The 24,601-nt window shown below is 45.0% G+C and overlaps 1 protein-coding gene across 2 annotated transcripts in view; it reads left to right on the forward strand.

The window, feature by feature from the left end:
• The first annotated feature begins 16,201 nt into the window (after positions 1-16,201).
• KCTD1 (potassium channel tetramerization domain containing 1) overlaps positions 16,202-24,601 on the forward strand; it is a 329,020-nt gene continuing 320,620 nt past the window's right edge. For both annotated transcript variants that reach the window (XM_078687386.1, XM_078687387.1), the window contains exon 1: positions 16,202-16,424. In XM_078687386.1, coding sequence (XP_078543512.1) covers positions 16,416-16,424 — 9 coding nt within the window. In that variant the 5' untranslated portion in view covers positions 16,202-16,415. The remainder of the gene's footprint in view (positions 16,425-24,601) is intronic.

Genomic DNA, 24,601 nt, shown 5'->3' on the forward strand with positions numbered 1-24,601 from the left:
GGGGGCAGGGAAGCAAGCACAGCCAGGGGGCAGGGAAGCAAGCACAGCCAGGGGGCAGGGAAGCAAGCACAGCCAGGGGGCAGGAAAGAAAGCACAGCCAGGGGGCAGGAGAGCAAGCACAGCCAGGGGGCAGGGGAGCAAGCACAGCCAGAGCTGCATCTTTAGAACTAAGTTAGAATCCCAGCTTCGGCTCAAACACCTGGGCTTCCGGACAAATCATGTAATCTACATATGCCAGTTCGCCCTACTTAAAACATGCAATATTGCATCAGACGGTCTAGGCTGAGGAAGCAGCAGCACGAGTCAGCACTTGAAGCCGCAAATTAGCAGGAGCATACAGCCAGTGGTCGCCTGGAGTAGGTTACACAAAATAAAAGTTCTAATTGGATTTATGCAAACTCGCATACAGATTTTCGAGAATCGACATGTTAAAAACAGTTAACCGAGCACCTAAACGCTGCAGCTATTTAAAAAAATGTCTGGATGCGTCTTAAAGACAGCTGGAAAGCATCTTAAATAAGCAGAGTAAGATAGCAATTACAAAATAATAGTTCAGTTTTTAAATGAATGCAAATGTGCGTGCGGTTGTGGTAGAATTGCTAAAACGGCAGTTTCCAGACTGGTTAACGAAAGCCAAGAAAAATAGTCTGGGCGACCCTTTACAAATTATTCTGGATAAGTAGCAAAAATGTATTTCAGTTAGACCGGGAAAAGGTGTTGGCAGAGACTGGTGATTGCAACAGATAGACTCAAGTGACCTTGTGACATCACTATATCACAGACTGTGAGATCACACAGACATGGCATGGGTGTGCCAGACTATATCATAAATCAAAATCGTGGAAACTGAAAGCAGAGTTTGTTGTCACAATGATGTAACAAAATTATAACTCGAAGAGTGAGCTCACGGAGTCGGAGGCCCCACTCCTATTGCAATTGGGTCGTACACTGACACAAATGAGACGAGGAGTGGAGGTTCCAGATTGAGGACACGTTTATCTAGACAGGAAGAGGCATCGCATCGACTAAGCGGAAAAGTCACAGTGATTATGACACAGGAAACGATAGTGCAAACCGGGCCACTTTATACACCCAATAGCCTCTAGCCACTTTAATCAAGGGTCTCCACACGTCTCATCATCTCGACGACCTGTCATACTGTTCTACCTTCCCGTTCACTCCCATTAAACACTGATAGCCATGACCACAATATCTCGGCAGCTCCAGAGTCTGTGCCAAGCTTTAATATTCTCAGCCGCTCTGCCTACCAGGTACCTTCTTCCCGCAATCTTCTATAGTGACAGGCTCCTTTATCACCTTTGGCTAAAGCTCTTCTATCCCTAGACTCTTAATCCAGCGTCCCTAACCTCAATCGCCCCTTGACCCTTGAATTTAGATCTACACACGTTCCCTGAACTATATCTCATTCACTACACTATTTTTCAACTTCTCTAAAAGAATTTCACACTCAGGGTGCATCCTTGCATTGAAGACAGTTCCTTCTTAGCCTTAATACTCCTCCCAGCATCTACATCTCCAGGGAGCACCTGGAGGAGAGGCCTTCTTTTGCCCTGCTCTCATTTATGCCAGGCTTGTCTTACTCCAAGTATCGTTTTAGACAGATCCCTTATTATACCTGCCTTTCAACAGCCATGTCTTTCTCCTTCCTCCCCCAAATGATTCCCTCCCCCTACAAACACCTTGTTCGTGCTCCTCGTATACGTAGGACCACTTCTTAGCCCACGCACCTTTGTATACACTCTTAATGCACCTTCCGGTCTGTCCCAGTCCCCACACTTACCCCGCTCCAAAGCCTATGCTAAAAATCCCAGCATATCTAGCCCCGCTCGTGCATGCCCCCTCGTGTACTCATTCCTCCTCCAGACCCCGTCAGCCTGCAACAGTCGGTCCACCAGCCCCGGATCCTTGAACCGCTTGCGCTGGGTTTCCCGCACTGCCTCTGGGTCTCCGCCTTTGTCGGCACGGAAGAGGTCTAGGTCGAGCACCAACTTGTCGCGGCTCTTCGGGGGCTTGCTCCCACGCCTCTGCTCAGTCCTTGTCAAAACCCAACCGGCACCGCAGAAGGGGACCCGAGAGAAAAGAAAGTAACACACCTGCGCACCGCCGAGCACGCTGCACCCGGGCGTGGTGCACTGAGCAAGCGCTTCGGGGGCAGTGTAATGAGCATGCGCAAACAACCACAACAGAGGTTTTCGACAACAGAGTTGCGCAAACTTATGTCACAGTATTTCTATAAGGGTTATATTTCCAGCTGTCGTTCTCACCTAGGTGACATCCCTATGTGTCTTCCTCCCGTTAACAAAGTGCAAGCAATAAAATATCTTACAAATAACGTTTATACAAAATATCCCAACATTTACCGCAGCGACAGGAACAAAAAAAATGGCTGCCGCAAAGGTCCGAAATTTTCGGAATCGGGGGCGTGTTTTTTGCTGAGTGATGGATGATGTCACAGGTAGAAAGAACGCAAAAAACACGCCCCCGAATCCAAAAAAGATGGGGCTTGAACAGAGTGACGCCCCTCTCCTCCAATGGCTGGCCAGCATTTACTAGGTCAGCCAATGGAGAAGAGGAGCGGGTTCCAAGACCCCTCTAAGAATCATTAAATCTTCGGGCTCCGCCCACTGCTACACAGTGCGACGGTCCCTCGACCTAAAAAGGGAAACTGTCAACATCACAAACCTAAAGCAAATGTTAATGAAGAAATGTATGCATAGGCACAGTTGGCAAGAGGCCATATTCTGTGTGATATTTCCGTTCCGTATTTCAGCCAACAGAACCTGAGGTGTACTTTTCACTATTTTAAGTACTAACTAGCATAAAAACCACAGCATGCAAAACAAGGAGACTGACCAATTGGCAGCGCCATTTGTATGTTTATATGCGAGTTGTGTTTAACTGTACAAATTGAGCCCTTGCCTGCCTTCTGCTCATGTCCGATGATGTGCTGTTGCTAGTGTTCCTGCCTTCACTTGGCTGGATGCCAACACTGGGCTGCAGTTCCATTGTGATGGCCTCCTTTACCTGCGGGGGTGTTTCTTTCCTCTGTGTTCTGGCCTCTCATGACAGCACCTTTCTTGAATGGTGGTTGCGGATAGTGGCTGTGTGCGCGGGTTACTATTACCTCAGAAGCAAAATCTATTGGTGTTACATTTTTCTCCCTTTTCAAAATGGACTAGACGAGTTTAACTGAATGTTACTGTGCTGTCTCTGAGCAGGAATGTGTTCATCATTTCAGATTAAGCACTTTGATTTTGCCCCTACATAGTGCACATACAGCAGGCCTCTTTCAGCTCCAAGAACAACTTTTCCGTCTGTCCCCGGGCACCCCAGGGGCTCTGCCTCCCTTCACAGGTCACTGACTGTAGACCTGCCTCCTTAGAGGCCTGAGAGATCGCACTAATGATGTGAAGCGTTTATTGGTGTCGCACGGTGATGATTGCAGCATCTGGAGTGGAATACGATGGCGTGGGAGCTCGAGAGGCATTTTCCCGTGTGCGCTACAGGAGCACTGTCAGAGATTAACTACAAAACCAGGGCACAACTGAGGTGGCCGGAAGTATGCCACAGCTGAGTAAAATCATTTATCTAGTGTTGTATGTAAAAAAAATTCTTACCGGCATAAGTGTTGTGGGTCCAGGCCCCCGGGGTGTGCTCTCACGGCTTGCCGTGAGTTCTAATGAAAAATAAGGTGGCAGGCTGTACTGCTGTAATCCGCAGATAGCGCGGGTCCCGGCAGTTTTATACTGCTCGGTGACTTGGAAACCAGCCGGTCTGCCCTGCCATGCCTGCTTCTGCTCCACACTAGCATGTTTCGCGCTCGTGATTCAAACAATGAACAGCGCGGTGCTAGTGAGGAAAAGGCAGGGGGCACATAGTCGAGACGCTGATCTCCACGTAGAAGAGGAACGTCATCCTCTTCGGCTCAATCCACCCCAGCTAACTCAAAGCCAATCAGAGCTGCTGATTGGGTGAGGGCGGGCAACGCAGCCTGAAAAAAAGCCTAAAAAGCCCAAACTACACCAAAGGGCTACTATATTGAGCAGCAAGTGTCACGAGCTACTCATAGGGTCTCGGCGAGCTACCGGTAGCTCGCGATCGACCGGTTGGAGACCCCTGCTCTAAAGGGATACATCATATTGTATTACTGAAGTTGGAATTTCATCTGGCCCCATCGCAGCTGAGGTACGCATTCCTCGGATTTCTAACTCAATCTCATTTTCAGATGGGGGGCCATAAAGAGGAGTATCCCCTTTTACAATAGGTCTATTAACCTCTCCCTCATTTGCTGCATATAAACCCATGATAAAATTAATCCAGCTGGATTTCTCAATGGCCGAGGGAAAGGGTCTGACTCTTGATCCACATTTCTCTGTGACAAACACCCAAAAGGACCTAGTCTGACCTTTTTCTGCTGCTTCCCTTAGACTGATCCAAAGTCTATCCCATGCCCCACTCTTCAAACGGACCTTCAGTTGATTCCTTTTTAGTAACAACACCCTAGTAATCTTCTCAGTAACACAATACATATATTATTTCTGAACTAGGGCGTTTATTTCCCTATTTAGCAAAAGAAGAGAGTGCGGAATTGCCCTAAACTTGCCCTTGAGATTTTTTGTTATGTTATGTTATGTTATGTTATGGTATGTTATGTTATTAAAATTTGTAGAGCGCACGTATACCCGTAGGTGTCTTGGCGCTATGGACGGGCAAGGACGTCTGTACTGTCGGCTAGTTTTGGAATAGCTAAGTTTTCAAGCCTTTCCGAAAGCCAATGAGAGAGGAGGAGTTTCTGAGCTCAGGAGGGAGCGTGTTCCAGAGTTTGGAGGTAAAGAAGTGGAAACTACGCCCACCCCATTGCACAGTGCGGGTTGTTGGTACCTGTAGTAGTTTAGAACCTGAGGACCGCAGATTCCTGGTCGGTTCATACCAGGAGAACAGATTTTGGAAAAAGGTCGGTCCTTTATTGTTAAGGGCTTTGAAGGCTATGGAAAGCGCCTTGAATTTAATCCGTTGCTCCACCGGAAGCCAGTGTAACTTGCGGATTTCAGCTGTGACTGAGTGAGTTCTGGGGATATTGAGAAGCAATCTGGCGGCCGAATTTTGCACACTTTGAAGTTTTTTAAGACATCGTTTTTGGCCATTGCCTAGTAATCCGTTACAATAGTCCAATTTGGACTGGATCAAAGCTGTGACAACGGGTTTTCTGGCGTCTACTGGAATGTAGGGAAGAATTTTTCTAATCTTTTTTATGAGAAAGTGGCTTGCTGAGACAATGGCGTTTGTGTGATGAATTAGAGTAAGTTTAGGATCAAGCCACACCCCTAGGTTCTTAACTTTTTCCGCCGGTCTAGGGGGTTCACCCATCTCCCCTGGCCACCACAGGTTACCCGAGGCTGGTTGGACATTGCCAAATGTTAAGATCACTGTTTTAGAGGAGTTCAACTTGAGGCAGTGGGTGTTCATCCAGCAATTGACCGTGCGCATACAAGATTGAAACTGTGCAGCGGGAGATGGTTCTTTTTTATGTATTGTGATGGCAATCTGTGTGTCGTCAGCATATGACGTGAGGCAGAACCCAAAGTTGAGAATTATTGGGGCCAGCTCTGAGACATACACGTTGAAAAGTGATGGGCTCAGGGACGAGCCCTGAGGCACTCCACAAGGGAGGGTGTAAGTGTCCGAGCGGTAGGCGTCGAGCTCAACCGTGAGTCTTCTGTCTTTAAGGAAAGAGGATAACAGAGCCAATGCTGTGCCCCCGGTCCCTATTCTCTCGAGCCGCTCATGCAAGAGAGAATGGTCAACCGTATCAAATGCGGCTGACAGATCGAGGAGTATGAGCATAGCTGTGCCGCCCCGATCCATTGCCATCCTGATCTCTTCTGTGGCTTTAATCAGTGCTGTCTCAGTGCTGTGCTCTCGGCGAAAGCCGAACTGTGATGGATCCAGCAAGTTATTATCATTGATGAATTGAGTCAATTGGGAGTACATAATTTTATCAATTATTTTAGCTGGTAGCGGAAGCCTGGCAATAGGGCGGTAGTTGGTAGGGTCAGTGGGCTCCAGTGGGGGTTTCTTGAGTAATGGGAAAATGGAGGTATTCTTTGGGCTAACACCTCTTACTATGTGCTTCATGAACATACTAAAACATTCTAATTCAGTTCCCATCCAAAGATCAAGATTTTCAAGAATAGCGTCTAATTTGCTTTACAAGCCCATGATCATCCTATGTTCCCACTGTGTTTTTATCAAAATTTGATGAGGATCCATCAAACTTCCATGAACTAATAAGCATCATATTTAGGCTCAGGGGGCAGATCAACAATCTATGGTCACTAATGAGGGTATCTATGGCTTTTAAGTCGCCCAATAAAGAGAACAGGGTGCAACCTACCACTATGTAATACAGAATTGCCACTCCCCATGAGGATTCATCAAATCAAATAGCGTAAACAAGAAAGTAGCGTTGGTTCTTCTTGTCAAAAAAAGTTGGGTGGGAAGGAGATTCAGTCGTCCATCCACATTGTACTGTGACAGTGCAATTTAATGCTAAATCTGTGGGTCCGTATGTTTTTCGACCTGGATCTTTGCGGCGTTTGGGTCGAAAACATAGGGACCCACAGATTTACCAACTTTTTTTGACAAGAAGAACCAACGCTACTTTCTTGTTTACGCTATTTGATTCCTTACTTACTACTGAAATTGACTCGTGACTTCATCGAGAGCCTGTGGGCACATTTGGCTCAGCATTTCCTATATAGACTTTTTAACGCTCATTCAAATTGTTTCTGTCCTGATGATGACCGCAACTTCTGACAGCGATTGAAACGCCGTCGACGCTTTTGTGGCTGATGATCTTTAGAGGGCACATAATCACTGTATATGTTGTATCCCTTCTTTTTAGAATACAAATTTTGTTTGCCACCCTGTCTGGTTTTTTGTATATATGGTCTGCATTTTTATAAACCAGCAAATATTTATTGAGCGTACTATTTTATAAATAAATTTTGTGATATCTTTCCAAACTTGATGAATGATGTCTTTTTGATTTCTATATTTCTGTAAACAAATTCTTGCACTCCCTCCCTGTAATTTCTCCTTTTTTCCCCTCACGCTTTCCTTTTTCTCTTTTCTTTTTTCTTTATTTAGAAGAAGACGGGCATTGGCTCTTTCTAAATTTGTGAATTGTTTTGTGCTTCCTGAACTACTGTTAGGAACAATCATTTACTACCCCTGGTTCAGGTTGGTGGGTTGCCTCTGTTGATATCAAATTTTCTGATAGGCGCAGAATGTATCTCACTATTAAGTGCAATATTGTCAAGAGACCCCCTGATAAGGTATAAATGTCACGATGTCACAATTCCCAACTGGGAAGCGTGTGGGCTGAATCAAAAGTAGTTGCCTGTGCTGTGCTCTAGGAAAGTGTGTAATTATTCGTATTGTATTGTTCTTGGGCAATATGGTTGCACTTCTTTGCAGCATAAGTGTTGCCTGTTGAAGCACATGTTATCACCACAAATTGATCAAACTTTGATGGGCCTTTCAGTGCTGGTTGGACTGTCCCCCTGTTGCCATTTGTAATAGTACATGTTGCATCACTGTCTGAAACAATTCAGGGCCAAAAGAACATATTACGCCACTTCCTGTGATGTTATTTAGGTCAACGGGTGTATGATGTCCCATCTACTACCCCTGCCATTTGTCAATTGATGTCTATACACTAATCCCTAGCTGACTTTTGAATTAGTAAACTCCATTGGCTGGTTTGTTGCACTCTGTGGCTCTAACCGCACACCACCTCCATAAATAAATCTTGGACTGCTCAACTTCAGTCCCTGAGGGTCAAGGGCTGAAAGGGTGTAGTTGGTGCTGAGTGTTTTACTCATTAGTTAACTTAGCCCCAGGACACAAATTTTAAAAGGCTCTCATTGTCACAATCCATGTTTAGTATCCTGGTTGCCCTGGAATTCCCGGAAAAGTTTCCCTAGTAACAAGGAAACCATTTGTGAGGGTTTGTGTGTTTTTAGAAACTCTGTTAGACACATGGAACCCAAATATGGAAGGGATCAATAATTGTCTTCAACAGCACTACAGTACCAATCGGACAAACTAGACCTACAGCTAACTGTTCTACAAACTCTAGCAGAGGCTACTGTGGGGATAGAAAGGAAACTCGCAGATATTAACGGCCTCATAAAAAGAGGACAGGAGGCAGCAAAACTAGTACAATTAGAAACAACAAAATGTGTCTGCTCACCAATAATTGACAAACTAGCTACACTCCCCATGATGCTGGGAAACCTTTTGGGGGACTTAAAGTTAAACATTATACCATCACCTACAATAGAGGCAATGCCAGGCAGACCAACCCCCAACAACAGCCCAATAAGATTCAGTAACGACGCTCAAGCAACAACTACGCAAGGGCAAAAACTATGCATATTAAAAGTTTCCCCAGAAGAGCCCCCCCAGAATATCTCACTCAAAGAAAGGGGGGACCCATCCAGTCCAGCAAATGTGCGTGCACGCCGCAAACAAAAAAGAACAGGTAGGAATCGAAAGTCGGCAGGGGCAGACTGCACAGACGAGAATGACCAACTGACACCATGGAGTAGTGACCATCCAGGAACAGAACACACAAAATTACCACCTGTAAACAAACACTCTCCGAATGTAAACACATTGACATATAACAGGAACGCGAGCAAACAGACAACGTTGAAGCCCACTGGTCAAATTATTAACCCCTCACCCACCAACTCACCACATCTGGAAGACAAAGGACAAAGAAAAATCTACTCTTTTATATGCATTGTCTCGGAAGCTACACCACAACCTGTTATGGAGGCCATAATTCAGCCGCAAGAGGAGTTTGCAACATCCAGCACAAATTCCATAACCGCTGTCTCCCCCAAAACATGCATCTGCAATAGAACTGAGATCATTACCCACGACTCCATAAGGAGCCCTAGGACAACAGGCATTACAGAGGAAGCTAGTGCACAGACTAAGAAACACACCGAGGGTGAGAGCACACTACGCCATGCCGAAACAACCAAACTTCAAGGAGCACAGGAGGCAAAGCAAAGTGAGTCACCCACACACCAACAAAGTCTATTCCCTGGGAAAAAAGAGTCTGAAATACTTCACTTTATTCCAGAATGTATTTCCAGAGGACGAGGGGACACCTTAAACAGGGGCAACATTCTAAGGCTCATCAACTCTATTGACAAATTAAAAAACATCAATACAGCAGGCCTGCTTGGAATTGAATTTCTCCCCGCCACGGACCAACAAGGCAATGAAACTACAAAGACCACTTGGAAAACAAACGATATTGCAAGCACAATTATGGAGGAATCACCCCGATTCTCACAGTGGGGAATAAAGCTCGAAGTTGGAAAAAGGCCAGCCTATCCAACCCCGCTCCTTGAGGAAAGGGCCCAAGAATGCCTTCAAGCAACCAAGTCAATATTGAAAGGAGCACGCTGCCACTCGCCAGGAGCTGATAGTAACCGACTGCACTTACAACACCTCATATCTGATCAACTTCGAACAAATAGAATAACAATACGGCGGACTATACCCTTAAGAGACACCAACTGACATAGAGTAACATCACCATCCTCCAAGAAAGTTGCTAACCACAAAATCAGTATATGTACTTGGAATATCAATGGCCTCTCAGACAAACTAGAGGACCCCAAAATATTAACCTATTTAAAATCTTTTGATTTGATCTTGCTACAAGAAACTTGGGAAGAACAGGAGATCTCACTACAAGACTACACAACCTTAATCCACCCGTCTACCAGAGGCTCCAATTACGGCCACTGCTCAGGTGGCCTGGCGACATTCGCCTATATACCAACCATTGGAGCAATGGAAGAAATTGAGATAAAAATCACTCCCCCGAGTGCGGTTCAGGGATTAGCTATAACAACCATAATTAATCAGTCTACTCAATTATTATTTGTCATAAATACATACATACACCCAAAGCACAGAAAACCGGCGGGAAGAAAACTAGTCAGCGAACTGGTAAGACTCATGGCGGAAACTGAAATGGACAACATACTCGTAGCTGGCGACTTCAACCTTCATCTTTTCGGAAAGAAACCAGCCGACGAGATGACAAAGATAATGGATCTCGCATGGGAGATTCCCAATCAAGTAACTCCCTTACTAAACAAACACACAAAAACCTCAAACGAGCTACTGATCGATCTCGAACTTTACTTAATGGTCGATTTGTAGAAGACACCCCACCAGCTCCAACATATCTGTCTTCAACCACCTCCTCTCACCTTGATTTTGCTCTTGTGACCTTACCACTGTTTGAAAAAATGTGTTCATTCAAAGTGGGAGACAGGGGCCAAAGTGACCATCTGCCGCTAGAAGTGAAATTGGCCATGTCCTGTATGAATCAAGTGTCGGAAAGAATAAATATCTGTGCAGAATTCACCTCAAACTACAGGCGAATAAGGTGTAAGATAGATGAAGCTGAGGAACTATCAACTAGCGCCAAAACAATCATGCACCAAAGATCTAGCACAGACAAAAGGCCACTAGATGCCTGGAGTGAATTTATAGTGGAACTCGGGGCGAAACACGCAAAAGAACAAAAGATCGTCAAAGGAAAAACATCACGGATAATAGTCGGTAATGTAATAACACCAGAGATAAAAATCTTAAAAAGTGGAATAAACCAGACTTTGAGACAGCTCCGAAAAGACACAAACAACGACGGTCCGCAAAAGACGTTGCGCACCCTAAAAGCACAGCTGAGGAAAAAAACATGGGAAAGGAAAAGGCAGCTGAACGATAACCTCTGGGCAAAAATCTTACACGACTCTAAAGAAAAGAACAGCTCTAGATTTTGGAAACTAATCCACTCCCTCCAATGTCCAGATCATAAGGGAATCAATTCAAACATCTCGGAATTAGTCTGGGCAAACTACTTATCATCTCATTTCAATACCGAAGACCTAGTGGGGCACTTGCCTCGTGGCAAAGCCCAGAAAACTGGTCTGGATCAGACCCCCGATAAAACAGGCACAAACAACAAAGAACTGATCAATGCCCACACAAGGATACCATCCTCACGGTATACACCTGTTACAACGCATTTTTTACTCCGCACTACCACTACAACGCGACCATTACTCCGCATACTATTACAACGCATTGCGCTGGGGGGCGCTCTAGGATAGGGAATAAGTTTAATTTTCTATCCAACACCTTCCCTAGTGTCCACGGGGACTGGAGTTGGAATAGAAAATTATACTTACCACTATCCAGCACCTCTAAGCGCTATGCGTTGTAACGGTATTCGTTGTAAATACCGCGTTGTAATGGTATGCGGAGTAAAAGTATGCGTTGTAACGTCATACATCCCATCCTCACACAACATCGGTACATTGAACGAGGAAGCAACAACAAGACTCGTACCAATCACAAGCAGAGAGGAACCCACATACTCGAAAACAGCGGCCAGGATCAGTTCACAAATTAACAAGGGCAAACTTGAAGGTGCCCCGGGCCCGAACGGGATCCCGCCAATAATATACAAACAAGACGCTGGCTTTTGGAGTAACATCATGGCACCAGTCTTCCAGGAAATAAGGGAAACAGAAATATGTCCAAAAACCTGGAGAGGCTCAATTATAAGCCTGATTTCTAAAAAGGGAGAAAGGAATAACCCTAGTAGCTATCGGCTAATAGCGCTAGTCGATATAGAGGCAAAGTACTATGCGGCTCTCGTTCTGGAGGACTTAACATCTTGGGCAAACAAAAACCACATCATTCCAGCCACCCAAACTTGATTCCGCAGGGGTCAGGGTACAACGACTAATATCATGGTGCTAACCCTTTTGACAGATGCAGCAAAATCCATGAAGAGCTCATTATACCTATGCTACATTGACTACAGCGCCGCGTTTGACCACGTAGACTGGAGCAAACTCTGGCAGAAGCTGGAAAGATGGGGGATACCAAGCCCACTCCTTCAGCAGTTGATCATGCTACATACTAACACCTGGGTTAGGATCAAATTGGGCTCCGGATCACACATCTCAAGGCAAATCAGTACCACCAAAGGCCTGAAACAAGGTTGTGTCCTAGCCCCAATGCTGTTTAACCTCTTCCTGGCCGATCTCCCAGGGGAACTAGAGAAAACCAAATCCCATGCCCCGCGATTAGGCGATACAACACTTTCAAACCTCCTATACGCCGACGTATCAGCCGGTCCCCTACTGGTCTCCAAAATCTTCTGGATGCACCCAGTTTATTTTCTACAAACAACTAACTAAACATCAACTTTAACAAAACAAAAGTTATGACAATGAACTACAACAAAAAAAGAAAACTTGCCTGGTTTCTGGGCGGACAGAGGTTAGAACAGGTAGCAACCTACAAATACCTAGGTGTCCTCATTGACAGCAAAGGCACATTTAGGCCCCAACTAGAGGCAATTCGTCGGAAGGGCTCGACTTTCCACTGGTCAATTAAACCCCTGAAGAAAGTTCTCCCAGACCGGTCGTCGATACAACACTTTCAAACCTCCTATACGCCGACGTATCAGCCGGTCCCCTACTGGTCTCCAAAATCTTCTGGATGCACCCAGTTTATTTTCTACAAACAACTAACTAAACATCAACTTTAACAAAACAAAAGTTATGACAATGAACTACAACAAAAAAAGAAAACTTGCCTGGTTTCTGGGCGGACAGAGGTTAGAACAGGTAGCAACCTACAAATACCTAGGTGTCCTCATTGACAGCAAAGGCACATTTAGGCCCCAACTAGAGGCAATTCGTCGGAAGGGCTCGACTTTCCACTGGTCAATTAAACCCCTGAAGAAAGTTCTCCCAGACCGGTCGTTCGGCCCCCTTTTGCAGGTGATAAGGGCACGACTGCAACCCATGCTTACGTACGGCAGTGAATCCCTGCAAGGAAAAGACGCCACGATATTAGACAACACCATCAGACACGCATATAGGGCAATATTCCAACTACCCACATACACCTCGCCTGCTCAAATTCGTCTGGAATTTGGGCTCTAGAAACAAGCGGTAGAGAGGAGGGGGGCATATATTAAAACGTGGCGAAAAATCAGAGATGCCAACCACGGGTCCCTTAATGCCCATCTCGCTGGAGAGAATTATCCGCCAGAGGCAACTCACCCGCAAGGAAATACTTCCAAGACTCATTGGAGATCCTGGACCTAACAAACCTCTGGGAGTCGTCAACCGATCTTAAAACCTTCAAAAAAGTGGTAACGAAAGTAACCAAGTTGATCTCATCAATTGAGGATAAAGCCACCCTGACTAAAAGGGCCCACGAATGGGCCGTGTTGAAAGACTACAGTGTCCTGAAACCTCAAGAATATTTTAAAACGGGCCTCACGCAGTCAACTAAAAACAAGTTCTTAAACATGCGCCTTGGCATTATTCCCATATTACCGCACTTGGCACCTTGGAAAAGGGGAAGCTCAGCAAGCTGCTGCCGACTTTGTTTATCAGGAAAAGAGGACTTAATCCACATAATTTGCATTTGTTCAAAACTTATGAACAGACGATCCCTACTCCATGCCCTATGGAACCAGAAGGCCATAACGAGTTGCAGGCAGGCTGTGATTCTGTGTTTTAACCCTGAGGAGACTCAGTTAAACTGTAGACTAACTAAATTCTTTGACATAGTGGCCAAAAGGATTATGATCCAGACAACTGGCTCACACTAAGCACTAGTCTACGCAATGCTGAGCTAAGCCCTTGGAGCACTATTGTTTGCTTAAATTCCTATGGCTTTCAACAATATAATTACGACTTTTTATAAGCAAGCCCACTTGTTTTTTATATTTTTAACTGTAACCATGATTGCTTTTTGCACACATTTGTATGTTTTATATTGTTCGTTTTTATTAACTGTACAATAAAATCTCACTGTGAGCGGTCAGTTCACCTGAGGCACAAAGACAAATGAAAGTACAAGAGAGGTGGAGAAAGGACAAGAGAAGCAGCTTAACATTTTGTAAATGTATTCACCACAGAATAGAAAAGCCTCTTGTATAAAACGGTACTGTTTATGTCTTGTTGGTATATGTATCAAACAATTTATTATTCTCAATAGAGTTTTAGGTTTCACTGTTACATGCAAAAGTAATTCATCCATTCAAGGTTTGCTCCTTACAATCTGGACATTGTAGTCCTGATAATTAAAAGAAGTCACTAGGACTACAACTCACAAGCGCCAAAATAAAAATATTCGACTGGGTGAGCTACACACTCATGGAATTGGGAAACTGGAGAGTTCTGCAAATATATGCTTTGAAAGCAACTCCTAAGATTGTTGTCTTCGTGGTGACAACAAGCTAGCCTAGTGAAGCAATTTGAAGGATTGAATATTAGCATAATTACAAAATATATATTCAAACTTCTCATTTTGTCCAGCATTTGCACATTATGGTGGTGGACGTTTGAATATAGTGCCCTGCAAAAGAGCTTTTATTAAAGTGAAACGCTGAAATAAAATAATTGCTTGTGGAGGATGTTGGGGTTAAATCAAAGACGTTTTAGGGAATGGTCTAAGTGAGCAATGGCTAAGGCCCCCCCATCGTTAAAGTGCCCCACTGAGAAGGTGGGGCTCTCACCTCTATCTATTTCTTTACCTTAACCTCTCGCCACTATCATCATGAGGATTTTCGGGGTTCCAGGGAAGGCATATTTCAGCTGTCTCTGGTGATCCCACTTCTGAAAGTTTCATGTATACATTAATACTTGTAGGCATTGCGTGGAATTAAATTTGCACAAAATGGGTAAGAAAATTCAACATTGTTCCAAACAGGGGGCCTCAAAATGTCATGCCCTGCCCCACTAAGATGACACGGAGTTAAATGGAATTGACAGTTAACAACCGCGCCTACCTAGGTCCAAGAGGACATGGTCCTGTTACAGATAGGGTTACCAGGTGACTCCATGTCACCAGGATATTTAGTTTAAAGGTTTACTAGTACGTTCTGGGAGTTGTAGTCTGCTTTCAACTGGACTAGAGTACCTGAAAAGAAATGAAAAGGTTTAGACTGTGAAAGTGGTATGACGGTGACATTAGGTAATCTGGAAACTGTCGCCCTAGTACTCCCTGGTAAGAAAGCATGGCTACGCCACTGCTTTATTATGCCCTACCCACGAAACCGTAGGACCACCGAACATTCTAAGGAAACAACTACATGGTAACCGTTTCAAGACAGACATGCTAAGCTCGTGTGTTGCTTTGGGGGAGGAGGGGCGATTGGTACCAATTTTAGACGCCTGGTTCCAATTAAGTTTCAGAAAAGAGAGGCAAAAAGGAGTACCTTTTGCGCGATACCCCTCAAAACGGTTTGTGATTGTTCAATTGTTTTGGAAATGACGTGTATAGCAAAACAGTGTCTATCCGCTCTCGTTTCGCCTTTCAGAATAAAGAACAGGCACGCGTTTGAAATGAGAGTGAGTGTGTGTGTATGTATGGCCCGCGGGCTCTGCTTCGGACTCCATCGGGCCAAACGGGGCTCCCAGTGTGCTGATTACCACAGCGCGTCATCTTGGGACGTTATATAGCCAGGGGAGAAGGAAAACGCATTGGCTTTCAGCGCCAAAATCATCACGCTTCCTTTGATCGCACGCAGACAGTGGCAGGAGGGGGAGAGGGCCCAGAGGGGGCGGGGGCCTCTTTATCAACAAGTCCTGCGACCCTAGGTGCGGCGCGGACAATGTCAGGTCAACTTGTGGAAGTGAAGAACCCGATCTGAGCCCAGATGCTGATAAAGCGAGCGAGGGGGCGACCGGCAAGCCTTATAATTATCATCATCTGCTCTCCCCTCTTCTGGCAAAGAAACACTCCATCCATTTGCAGAAATCGCCCGCGGAAACGTTACATCAAAACTAATCACAACGATTAAAATCAGCTTTTTGTGCACGGGGAGAGAGAGAGAGGGAGCAATAAGCAAGTTGGAGGCTGGAGCGAGCCTGATTCCCCCCACACACACAGGCACCGAGAGCAATCAGACACAAAAATATGCCACATAAAGATATCCATACTTTTTAAATCAATCCTGCAGCCCCTTCCATCAGTTAATTTAATTTCAACTTTTTTTTTTTTACATTTTATGTTCCCCCCCTCTCTCCGCTCCCCGGGATTGATTTAGACTCGAGGTGGAGGCATGAGCTAATTGTATCCTGATCCCTGCCTTGAGGGGTTTCGAAGCCCTGGAGCAACTATTCTCTCTGTATTTTGTTCTCTCTACCTTGGCCAAGCTATTGCATTTCTCCCTGGCGTGGCGAGCAGAGCAGATCGCTGGAAGAAACCGGCGAGGGGGCGAGACAAGTTGGAGAGAGGGAGAGACCCGGCTGCCCCCGATGTTTCAGGTAAGCGCCCGGCTTCCTCCGGGTTGTTGTTATTTGCTCTGCTACGGTTTAGGCTGGGGACTTTTCGGGCGCAGCTCGGCTGCTTTTACGCATGTGCCAGCAGCGGCAGACGCTTGGCAAATCTCTCTCGCTGATCATCACTTCCTTGTGAGAGAGGCAGAAAAAAAGCGCACACACAAAACCTTATTGATCGGGAGTTCAAACCGGGCGTCTGGGAGGCGGGAATGCGGGTTGTCTGGAGAGGGACCCGCTTCAGGGCACGCCAGGGCTGCCACTGTCGGCGTTGTTGGAGCCGGGCAGCGCCATGTGAGGCTGAGGGGCCACCGCAGCCCCTCGCGTGCAAAGCTCCGGGCACTGCGGGGCGCGTGGGTGTGTGGGGCACGGAGTCAGGGGGAGCTCATGTGCTGGGGTGAAGGGTGTGAGTGCTCGCTACCGACAAGGAGGGCGCAGGAGTTACATTAGCCACCGAACCGGTGTTTGCTTTCTGGGCGACAGGGGGCGCCTCTGGCTCGGTGTAAGCACATTGTGGGGTCTCCGGTTGCCCCCCAGGGTGGCATCCGCGCCTCGTGCCCTTGTCCTGATGGAGGAGCGCGCCGCCAGCCGAGTCAGACTGCCCTCTTCCCCCCCTCCTCGGGCGGACTTGGCTGCTGGATGTTGCCAGGCATAGCAGCAGCAGCCTCACCCCCTGGCCGCAGAAAAGGCAGCCAAGCCCACAGCCCCTCGGTCACGTCCCCCCATCGCCCTGTACACGTCCAGAGACGTATTGCCATACATGTCATTTAGGTGTCTTTTGTTTTTCTGCCTTTTTTTTGTATATTTGTTTACCCCTCCCCCTCCAAACGCCTCAGATCCTTTTTCTTTTCATGAAAGACGCCATTGTGCTGCTGCAGAGTTTGCCTGAGGGGTTTTTCTTTTTTTTTTTTCGTGCTTTTATTTTAAGCAGAAGGTACTTTTGTCCATATTCCCCACACACTTCATTGCTCAACCAAAGAGCCAACCACTGTGCACATCTCCTATCAGGAACCTATTATTATAAAATGATCTTAATTTTGTGCATTTTAACAATAGTCTTTCAGCTGTCACAGGCCTGAAGCTGGCTCTAGGTGTTCTGAATCAAGCTGATGGATAGATTTTCCCTGCAATGACTGTGGTTCTCGCATCATGGACCACAATCTCGCTCTTGAACCCTCTCCAAATTGAATTCACGTTGTTTTATACCTGGAAATCATGCTTCTGTTGAAACGTTAACTTCTACCCCCCCCCCACCCCCCAAACTTCCCTCTGTGGAGACTTTGCCATTGATTACTGTTTGGCGCAGTGCCCAACGAGGCCCTCTGCATCCCACCTTCCAACTTTCACGGGCCAGGTTTAGTAAAAGAAAAAGGGCAAATCAAGCAGCCTAGGGAGCTCTTTTTCTAATTGGCCTGGATTGGTTCTAGGCACAGGAAGGTGCGCGGTCTATTCGAATTCAGAAAGTAGTATAGTTTCACCACTGTGGTGGTTGTCGGGCTGTGAAGGTGGCCAGGTGAGGTGGCGGAGAGTGGGCAACCAAAATCTACTTCGAATTAGCAGCAAAAATATTTATATTTTAGTACCTCATTTCTAGGTAGAGGATAACTATATTGGTTCCCAGGTTTGTGGATCTGACACTATTTTGGGATACAGGAAATACGAACATTAAGACATGGATAACCTATATAGTGTTGGTAGGGAGCTGAAGTAAGTTCATTCACGTTTTTTAGACTGAGCATGTTTCAAATTTTTTTTTTAGCACTAGAGTGGACTCTCCTCAATTATAGGCATACAAAACTTTAAGCGCCTTCTGGGGGAAACAGGTCTGCAAAAATGTCTTCTAAACCACGATCGAGCGAAGAAAGCCTACCATGCCTTTTGTGAGATGGCACCTGGTGGATCACATGAGTAAATAGGTTTGGGACTGTCTCTAGTCTTTCCATATTTGTTTCGCTTAATAGGATGATCTTTGAAGAGTTTTTTTTTTTTTAATTTTAGGCCTATTGCATTTTTGAAGTTGCTGTGATGGTTTTTACCCTTTCTTGGAATGTGATCATGGCTGTACAATGTGTCCACCTGCCACCAATAGTGTGTGTTTTTGGTTGGACTTTGGTATTTGTCTAGTGTATAGCTGTCACTAGTAGAGTTGCTTAGTCCGATAGATTGCAGCTGGTCCTTGCATCCATGGTTACAAGGCGCATGCGTGGAAAGTTGTCATTTGCTAAATACCAGAGATGTGTTCTTATCATGCCACAATGACCTTCATACAGCTATGCATGCCTGTGTCAAAGATGGCTGTTTAAGTGTCACACTTTGATACTCGAATACCTGTTTACCCCTCCCTCGGGTGTATTTTTGGATTGCCACTTACCATGTTTACTGAAGGTTAGTAGCTGGTTTGTGAAGGATGCACTGGGCCTAATTCCACCCAGTGCTCCGGGGCACAACAGGCATTTCCACCACATTTTGTGACCCCAGGCTACCTCAGTATCACATAAGGTACCACAAATGCTCGCTTGACCCCACCCCCTTGTAGTTTGGATCAGGTCAGTACAAAGTGTGCACCTTGGAATCCCAAGATATACATGCCTCATTTGCATATGTCCCGACCCCGAAGTAATAAAGGGTATGCTGTTGCTCTTGTGTCTGTGCCTTATTACAGATGTGGGCTATGTGAAAAATAATTTGTTGGGAGGGGCGCTCATGCACAATGTACGAGGTGGCACTCGTGCTTGCCCTGATTGCACCATGACGTATGGGAACATGGTCCCAGTGCACCCCAGGTAACCCCACCAAAAGTAAAGATGGATGCAGTCTCACACGGTGCCCACTTCCCGAGGGATCCATACCTTCTCTTGTAACTAGGCTGGGTACGCCATCTGAAGGGAAGGGCTGATCTGAGGGTTCAAACAGTTGGTCCCCATTGGTTCACATTCACTCCTGCACTAGGATATACACATGGTTTGTAATCTGCTGTGCTGTCTGGGTCTACACTAAGCACACCCAATTGTGGGTGTGCAGCAGCGCAGATCAGGAATTTGAACCTATGTTTATAGGGTCACAACACAGCAATGGGGTGCTTGAAGAAAGCGGGTGGATAGTGTTTACAATTGTTGGGGATGGGAAACAGTCGCATTGTAGTATGCTAGAAGTAATGCTTGGACTGGTAAAGAGTTTTATAATCTAGCGGTTTGTAAAAACCATTGAAGTGTCTCAAATATAATTTCACACAATTGAACTCTCTGAATCAGAAGCAAAACCTTCCAGTGTAGGCTACCTCTAGGCTGTCCATGTCTGTTTTTTGGGTGTCAAGAAAGACAGCCTAGCGCCATCAAAACCAGAAAACCAATGCTGGAAAAATGAGCAATTCCGTATTGACAGGAGATGATATACTGTTGCATAAAGAAAACAGTTAGCCTGCTCTCTTATGATGCTGGCTCTATTGCAGGAAAGCTTTGTGGGTTCGTATTTCTCATATTTTAAAGCCAGCCACTACCCGTTGGTCTTGTGCCATCTACATACCTGGGGTAAAACGCAATTGTTAAAAAAATAGTTAACGCAAATAATACATGATTCTCCAGGTAAGTGTTAAACAATTTTTGTTTTTGGGAATTAAATGCTTTAAGTGTACTGCATTTTCTTTGAGAATCCCGTCTTGGTACTATGTTTCACATTAATATTTTAACCAACACCTTTACTTAGCAGTAGTTTTCAAAAGAAAAATAGCAAACTGAAGTTTAGGTGAGCCTTGTTTTATCAAATCAAGTAATTTATGTTGGTAAATTTTAATAAAGTTTCCTAAAACGGAAGTAAGGTAGCTCTCTTTGTTGTACCAGGTTGGGATACTCTTTTATAGGTAAGTGTCCCCCTTTCCATACCTTGATAATGTTCCTTGACATTGATGAATTTATGGAAGGAAGTTGTGCTAAGATTATCAACACATATTCAGTACGTTTTCTTGTTGGGATGTCGCACCCTTGAAAGGACAGGTGGCTGAAGTTGATCACAACATATAATTATGACTTCACTTAAAATGATTCATCCAGGAATAATTGACGTTACGCTCTTGTTTTCTAAATACGTGCAGGGAGTTTGCGGAAGTATGCCAGGGGCAACTGACAGCATATTATTCTACACACTGGGCCCCAGCTACAGTTTTGTGGTGACAGTGGATAGGTGGTTCTAACACAGTTAGAACGCAAGTATTTGCATTTTCATGGTGAAAGTGAATGGAAAGACTTTGCAATTGCTGCTTCAAATTATTTTGGTTTATTGAGAAAAAAGAGAATTAGAACATACATTCTTCAAAAGTTAATGAAGAAATCTTATTGAACCTGTATTACAATTTGCCTAAATATATTTCTATTATGTACTCTTGAAATTGGGAAAGGTAATAAAACCAAGGTCTGCACTTCCACCATGGAAGCGCTACAACGTTAATTGAGTAGTGTTAATCTAAGATTAACTGTAGGATTGAAAGGTTTTCATGAGGGCAATAAACCTGTTTGCTTTTTGTTTTTCTTTTAAAATGGCACTGTCCAGGCTATTTCTTTCTATAGTTTAATGCTCAGAAATTTGTTGTAGAAATGTAATCGCAAAAGAAAAACTGAATAGAATGAAATAGAAATATTTAAATGGAGACACACATGCATGGACAGTGGACCCACTGTGAAGCCAAGGTAGGCAGTTTCACACACATGCCCGAGATCTTGTAGATTAGAGTACGATAAGAAATTAAGGATTTACCTCACCACATGCTCTAAAATCTGTATTGAAACATATTGTTTTTTTTTTTGTGAATATCCCAAGTCCTCTTGGTGGACGGCCTTGGAGAGACTTGAAAGAACTAAAAGCACATGTGCTTTTCCTAAAAACAAAAACAAAAAAAAAATTACAATTGGAGCTGTTTAGGGATTACAAACCATGCCATTAAGTGCTCACTGGCAACTAGCTAGGATATGTAATAAACATGTCCAAACAAAATTTTTGCTCCAGTAGAAGTGTGCCCAATGTTGAGAACTTCAAGATGGTTCTGAAGGGGTTAGAAGTTTTTTTTTGTCTGAGCTAATATATACCTAGGTATACATCTACAATAGAATGGTTGTGTAGCTTTTGTGTTAATCAATATGGGCTCAGTTGATCCTTTGCATCAATTACAGTATTCTGTTACTCATCAGCACTTCCAATTTGAAGGATATTCGGTGCCTGTGAAAACCGCTGTGACACCAAACCTTAAATTTAATAACTCCTTTTTTGCTTTAACTTTTGACCTGCGTAATCTTTGCTTACCAAGATGTATGTTTGCCTGCTTTCCATTAAAGCACACATCTTTCACACTGAAGCTAGGTGCTACACCTCTATCTAGCGAAGTTCCATTTACTTTGTTATGCAACTTGGGTCATGAATTATTTGCGGTGTGCTGATAAGAGGCTATGGTATAGAAGGTTGCCAATTCCTGTTCACATCTCCATTCCTGATGGCTTTCTCTGTGTATTATTGTATGCAGAGACTATGACTGACTCATCCATTACCTTTGTTTCTTTATTTTTCTATGTACATTGATGGCCAGCAGAATGGAAGCCTCCTTTAGAAAATGTGCAATAGAGGTTTGTGTGAGTGGGCTTCTGTTGGCTCTGGTTCTAAGCAGAGAAGAAGGAAGTTCTGATTGTGGGTAAGCATATGCTTCTGTAGGTTTCTCACCTCTGACCACCTGAATGGCTTTAATTCTGTCCTTGTGTCCAAAGTCAATAACATGGGTTCAGATTCACATCTCTCCTCCTCCTGCTCTCCAGCCAAACCAACTCTGTTATTTTCACCTGTTTCTTCTTAAAACAGCTGAACAGTATTCTTACTTATCCCACATTGGAGGTCAGCCATTTCTGAGATCACTAGAATACTTCACATCTATGGCTACACTTTGTATTTAGACCAACCCACATTTCTGTTCTAGCACCTGAAAAATATCTAGAATGCAGTGGCCTATCCCATCCTAGGGTACCATGATTTCTGCCATGCAATATCTCTTTTAGATATGCTTCACTGGTTGCCTACAGAACTTAGGGTGCATTTAAAAATGCTGTGCCTTGTTCATTCTTGTGTCCGAAGCCAAGCCCCTTCAAACTTCTGATTAAGTACGTTCCTTGTTGGAGCAGAAAAGCCCCTCATCTGGTGATGAGTTTGCACCCCTGGACTGAGCACCCCAGCTGCCAGGATTACAGGCAAATATATATTTGGATCCCTGGTGCTGATTTTTGTTGTAATTGACGAACACAGATCATGCATGTGTACTCCATGACATAGGCCTTTCTCATGGATTGCAGTCTTGTTGGACGAGGAGGGGCGCTCGTCATGAGGATGAAAGGCTACTGCTTTTACCAAGAGTTGAGTAGCACGAGCGTGGGGGTGGCTGTATACAGTGCAGTGATCAGTAGGACTGAACAGGTCTTTTAACTCATGCCAATGGATTAAGGTCTGCAGGCCCACTCATTTAAAGGTCGGTTGCTGTGTTCCTAACTCACCCTTGGCCTACATCAAGTTAGTATGTAGTGCTGTGCAGAGTCTGTGTGCCTGCATGCATGTGCAGAGTGTGTGCGCAGACCTGTGAGTGGTACAATATGTGACTATACGTTCCAGTTTTGGAGACACAGGGCCGACTGGAGGAGAATGAGAAGGTACAGGATTCACCCCACACAGATCTGTGGATTGCTGCATTTCTGAGAGGTGAATGGGCTACACACTAGTTGAAAGAAGAGCCAGGTGCTTTGGTACACTTCAAAGGGTGCTCTTTGCTTCGGAGAGAGGTCCCTGGGAAAGGGCCTGGGCACTTCTAAGAGAGGAGATGGGGCTGATCAGAGATTCATAAAGATTGGCCCTTGGATACCCCTTAGTTGCACATGTAACTGTGGCTAACATTCAGATGTGAGCCTCTAGTCACTCCTATAGCCTTTTGTGGTGCTATCAGATTTGGTGTCGCTCCTTCTGCGTAAGACTGCTTTTTGGATGAAGGGTTGGGCAGAGGAGTGGGCACTTGCAATGGTAGCAGATCCCCAATACAGACTTCAAAGACTCAGACACTAAGTCACATTTTGGTCTGGAAATGAACTATAATGAGCTTGATGCCCCCAAAGTTGTCGACTGCAAAGCAGTCAGTTGGGCCCTGTCGAATAGAAGCTCTGAAAGATTTCTAACTGTGACCAGGAATGGGGGCTAATGTATGCTAGCCTCCCAGCTGGGTGAGGAAACATCAGTCAGTGAAATCCAACCTGTCATGGGGCATGGAGCACCAGCGCCTGCCTGCTTGCCAAGACAAGTGTGCCCTGTGAGGAAGAAGAGAGTGCTCGGAGGGAACAGGGTCCAGTGTGGGATTCTACCAAGTGGGTCATTGCCCAATAGCATATTAAAGTCGACAACCCCCAATGCCAAAGGAAGCCGCCATGAAGATTGCATTACTGCTGTGCTAATCGGGCTGTATCCCGTGTGCGGAGTAAAGATTGCGATTCCATATGCCAGAGAGGGGCATTGTTAGGAGCATGGATTGTGGTCTGGTATTACCATCATCAAGAAGAAAGGATGCCATGGTAACTCTGCATGCCCAAGCTCGTACTCCAGAATTGGAACCTGGACAATTGTCCTCCTACCTGTGAGAAGGATCAGAAGAACGTTTTATGCCATGAGAGGAAGCTCTGTGGACGACAAGCTTCGCTGCACCTGCAAAACCAAGAATGCTACTGTCAGCAGCTGCTACAGCCCTCTGCGACATCCAAGTGTGGCTTTCTCTCCAGACTCTGGTAGAGCAACCCTGCAGGAGCAGTAAGACTGATCAAAGGGCCGAAGGGCCTAGGGAAACTTGTACTGCCTTATAGAGCTTTAGACACTGGCACACTTTTTTGAATTTGTCAAAATAGCTTTATTGAAAATTTACAAGGTTAACAATGCCTTGTAGGACACTAATCTATACATGAGGTCAATTACATCTGCAAGCTACAGAGTTCTAGCATTCTTAATACAGAAAACCTGGCACTGATCAGCGTGAATATACAAGCATTTGAACTCATTACCACTTTGGAAGAGTCTGAGTGGGACTCTCGAGATTTGGACTGCTAGTGGGGCCTGACCTGAATATATATTGTTATGATGTGAAAAGAGAATAGCCAGTACCATTAGAG

The sequence above is a fragment of the Lissotriton helveticus genome, chromosome 4_1 (assembly GCF_964261635.1).
Source record: "Lissotriton helveticus chromosome 4_1, aLisHel1.1, whole genome shotgun sequence".
Taxonomy (NCBI): domain Eukaryota; kingdom Metazoa; phylum Chordata; class Amphibia; order Caudata; family Salamandridae; genus Lissotriton; species Lissotriton helveticus.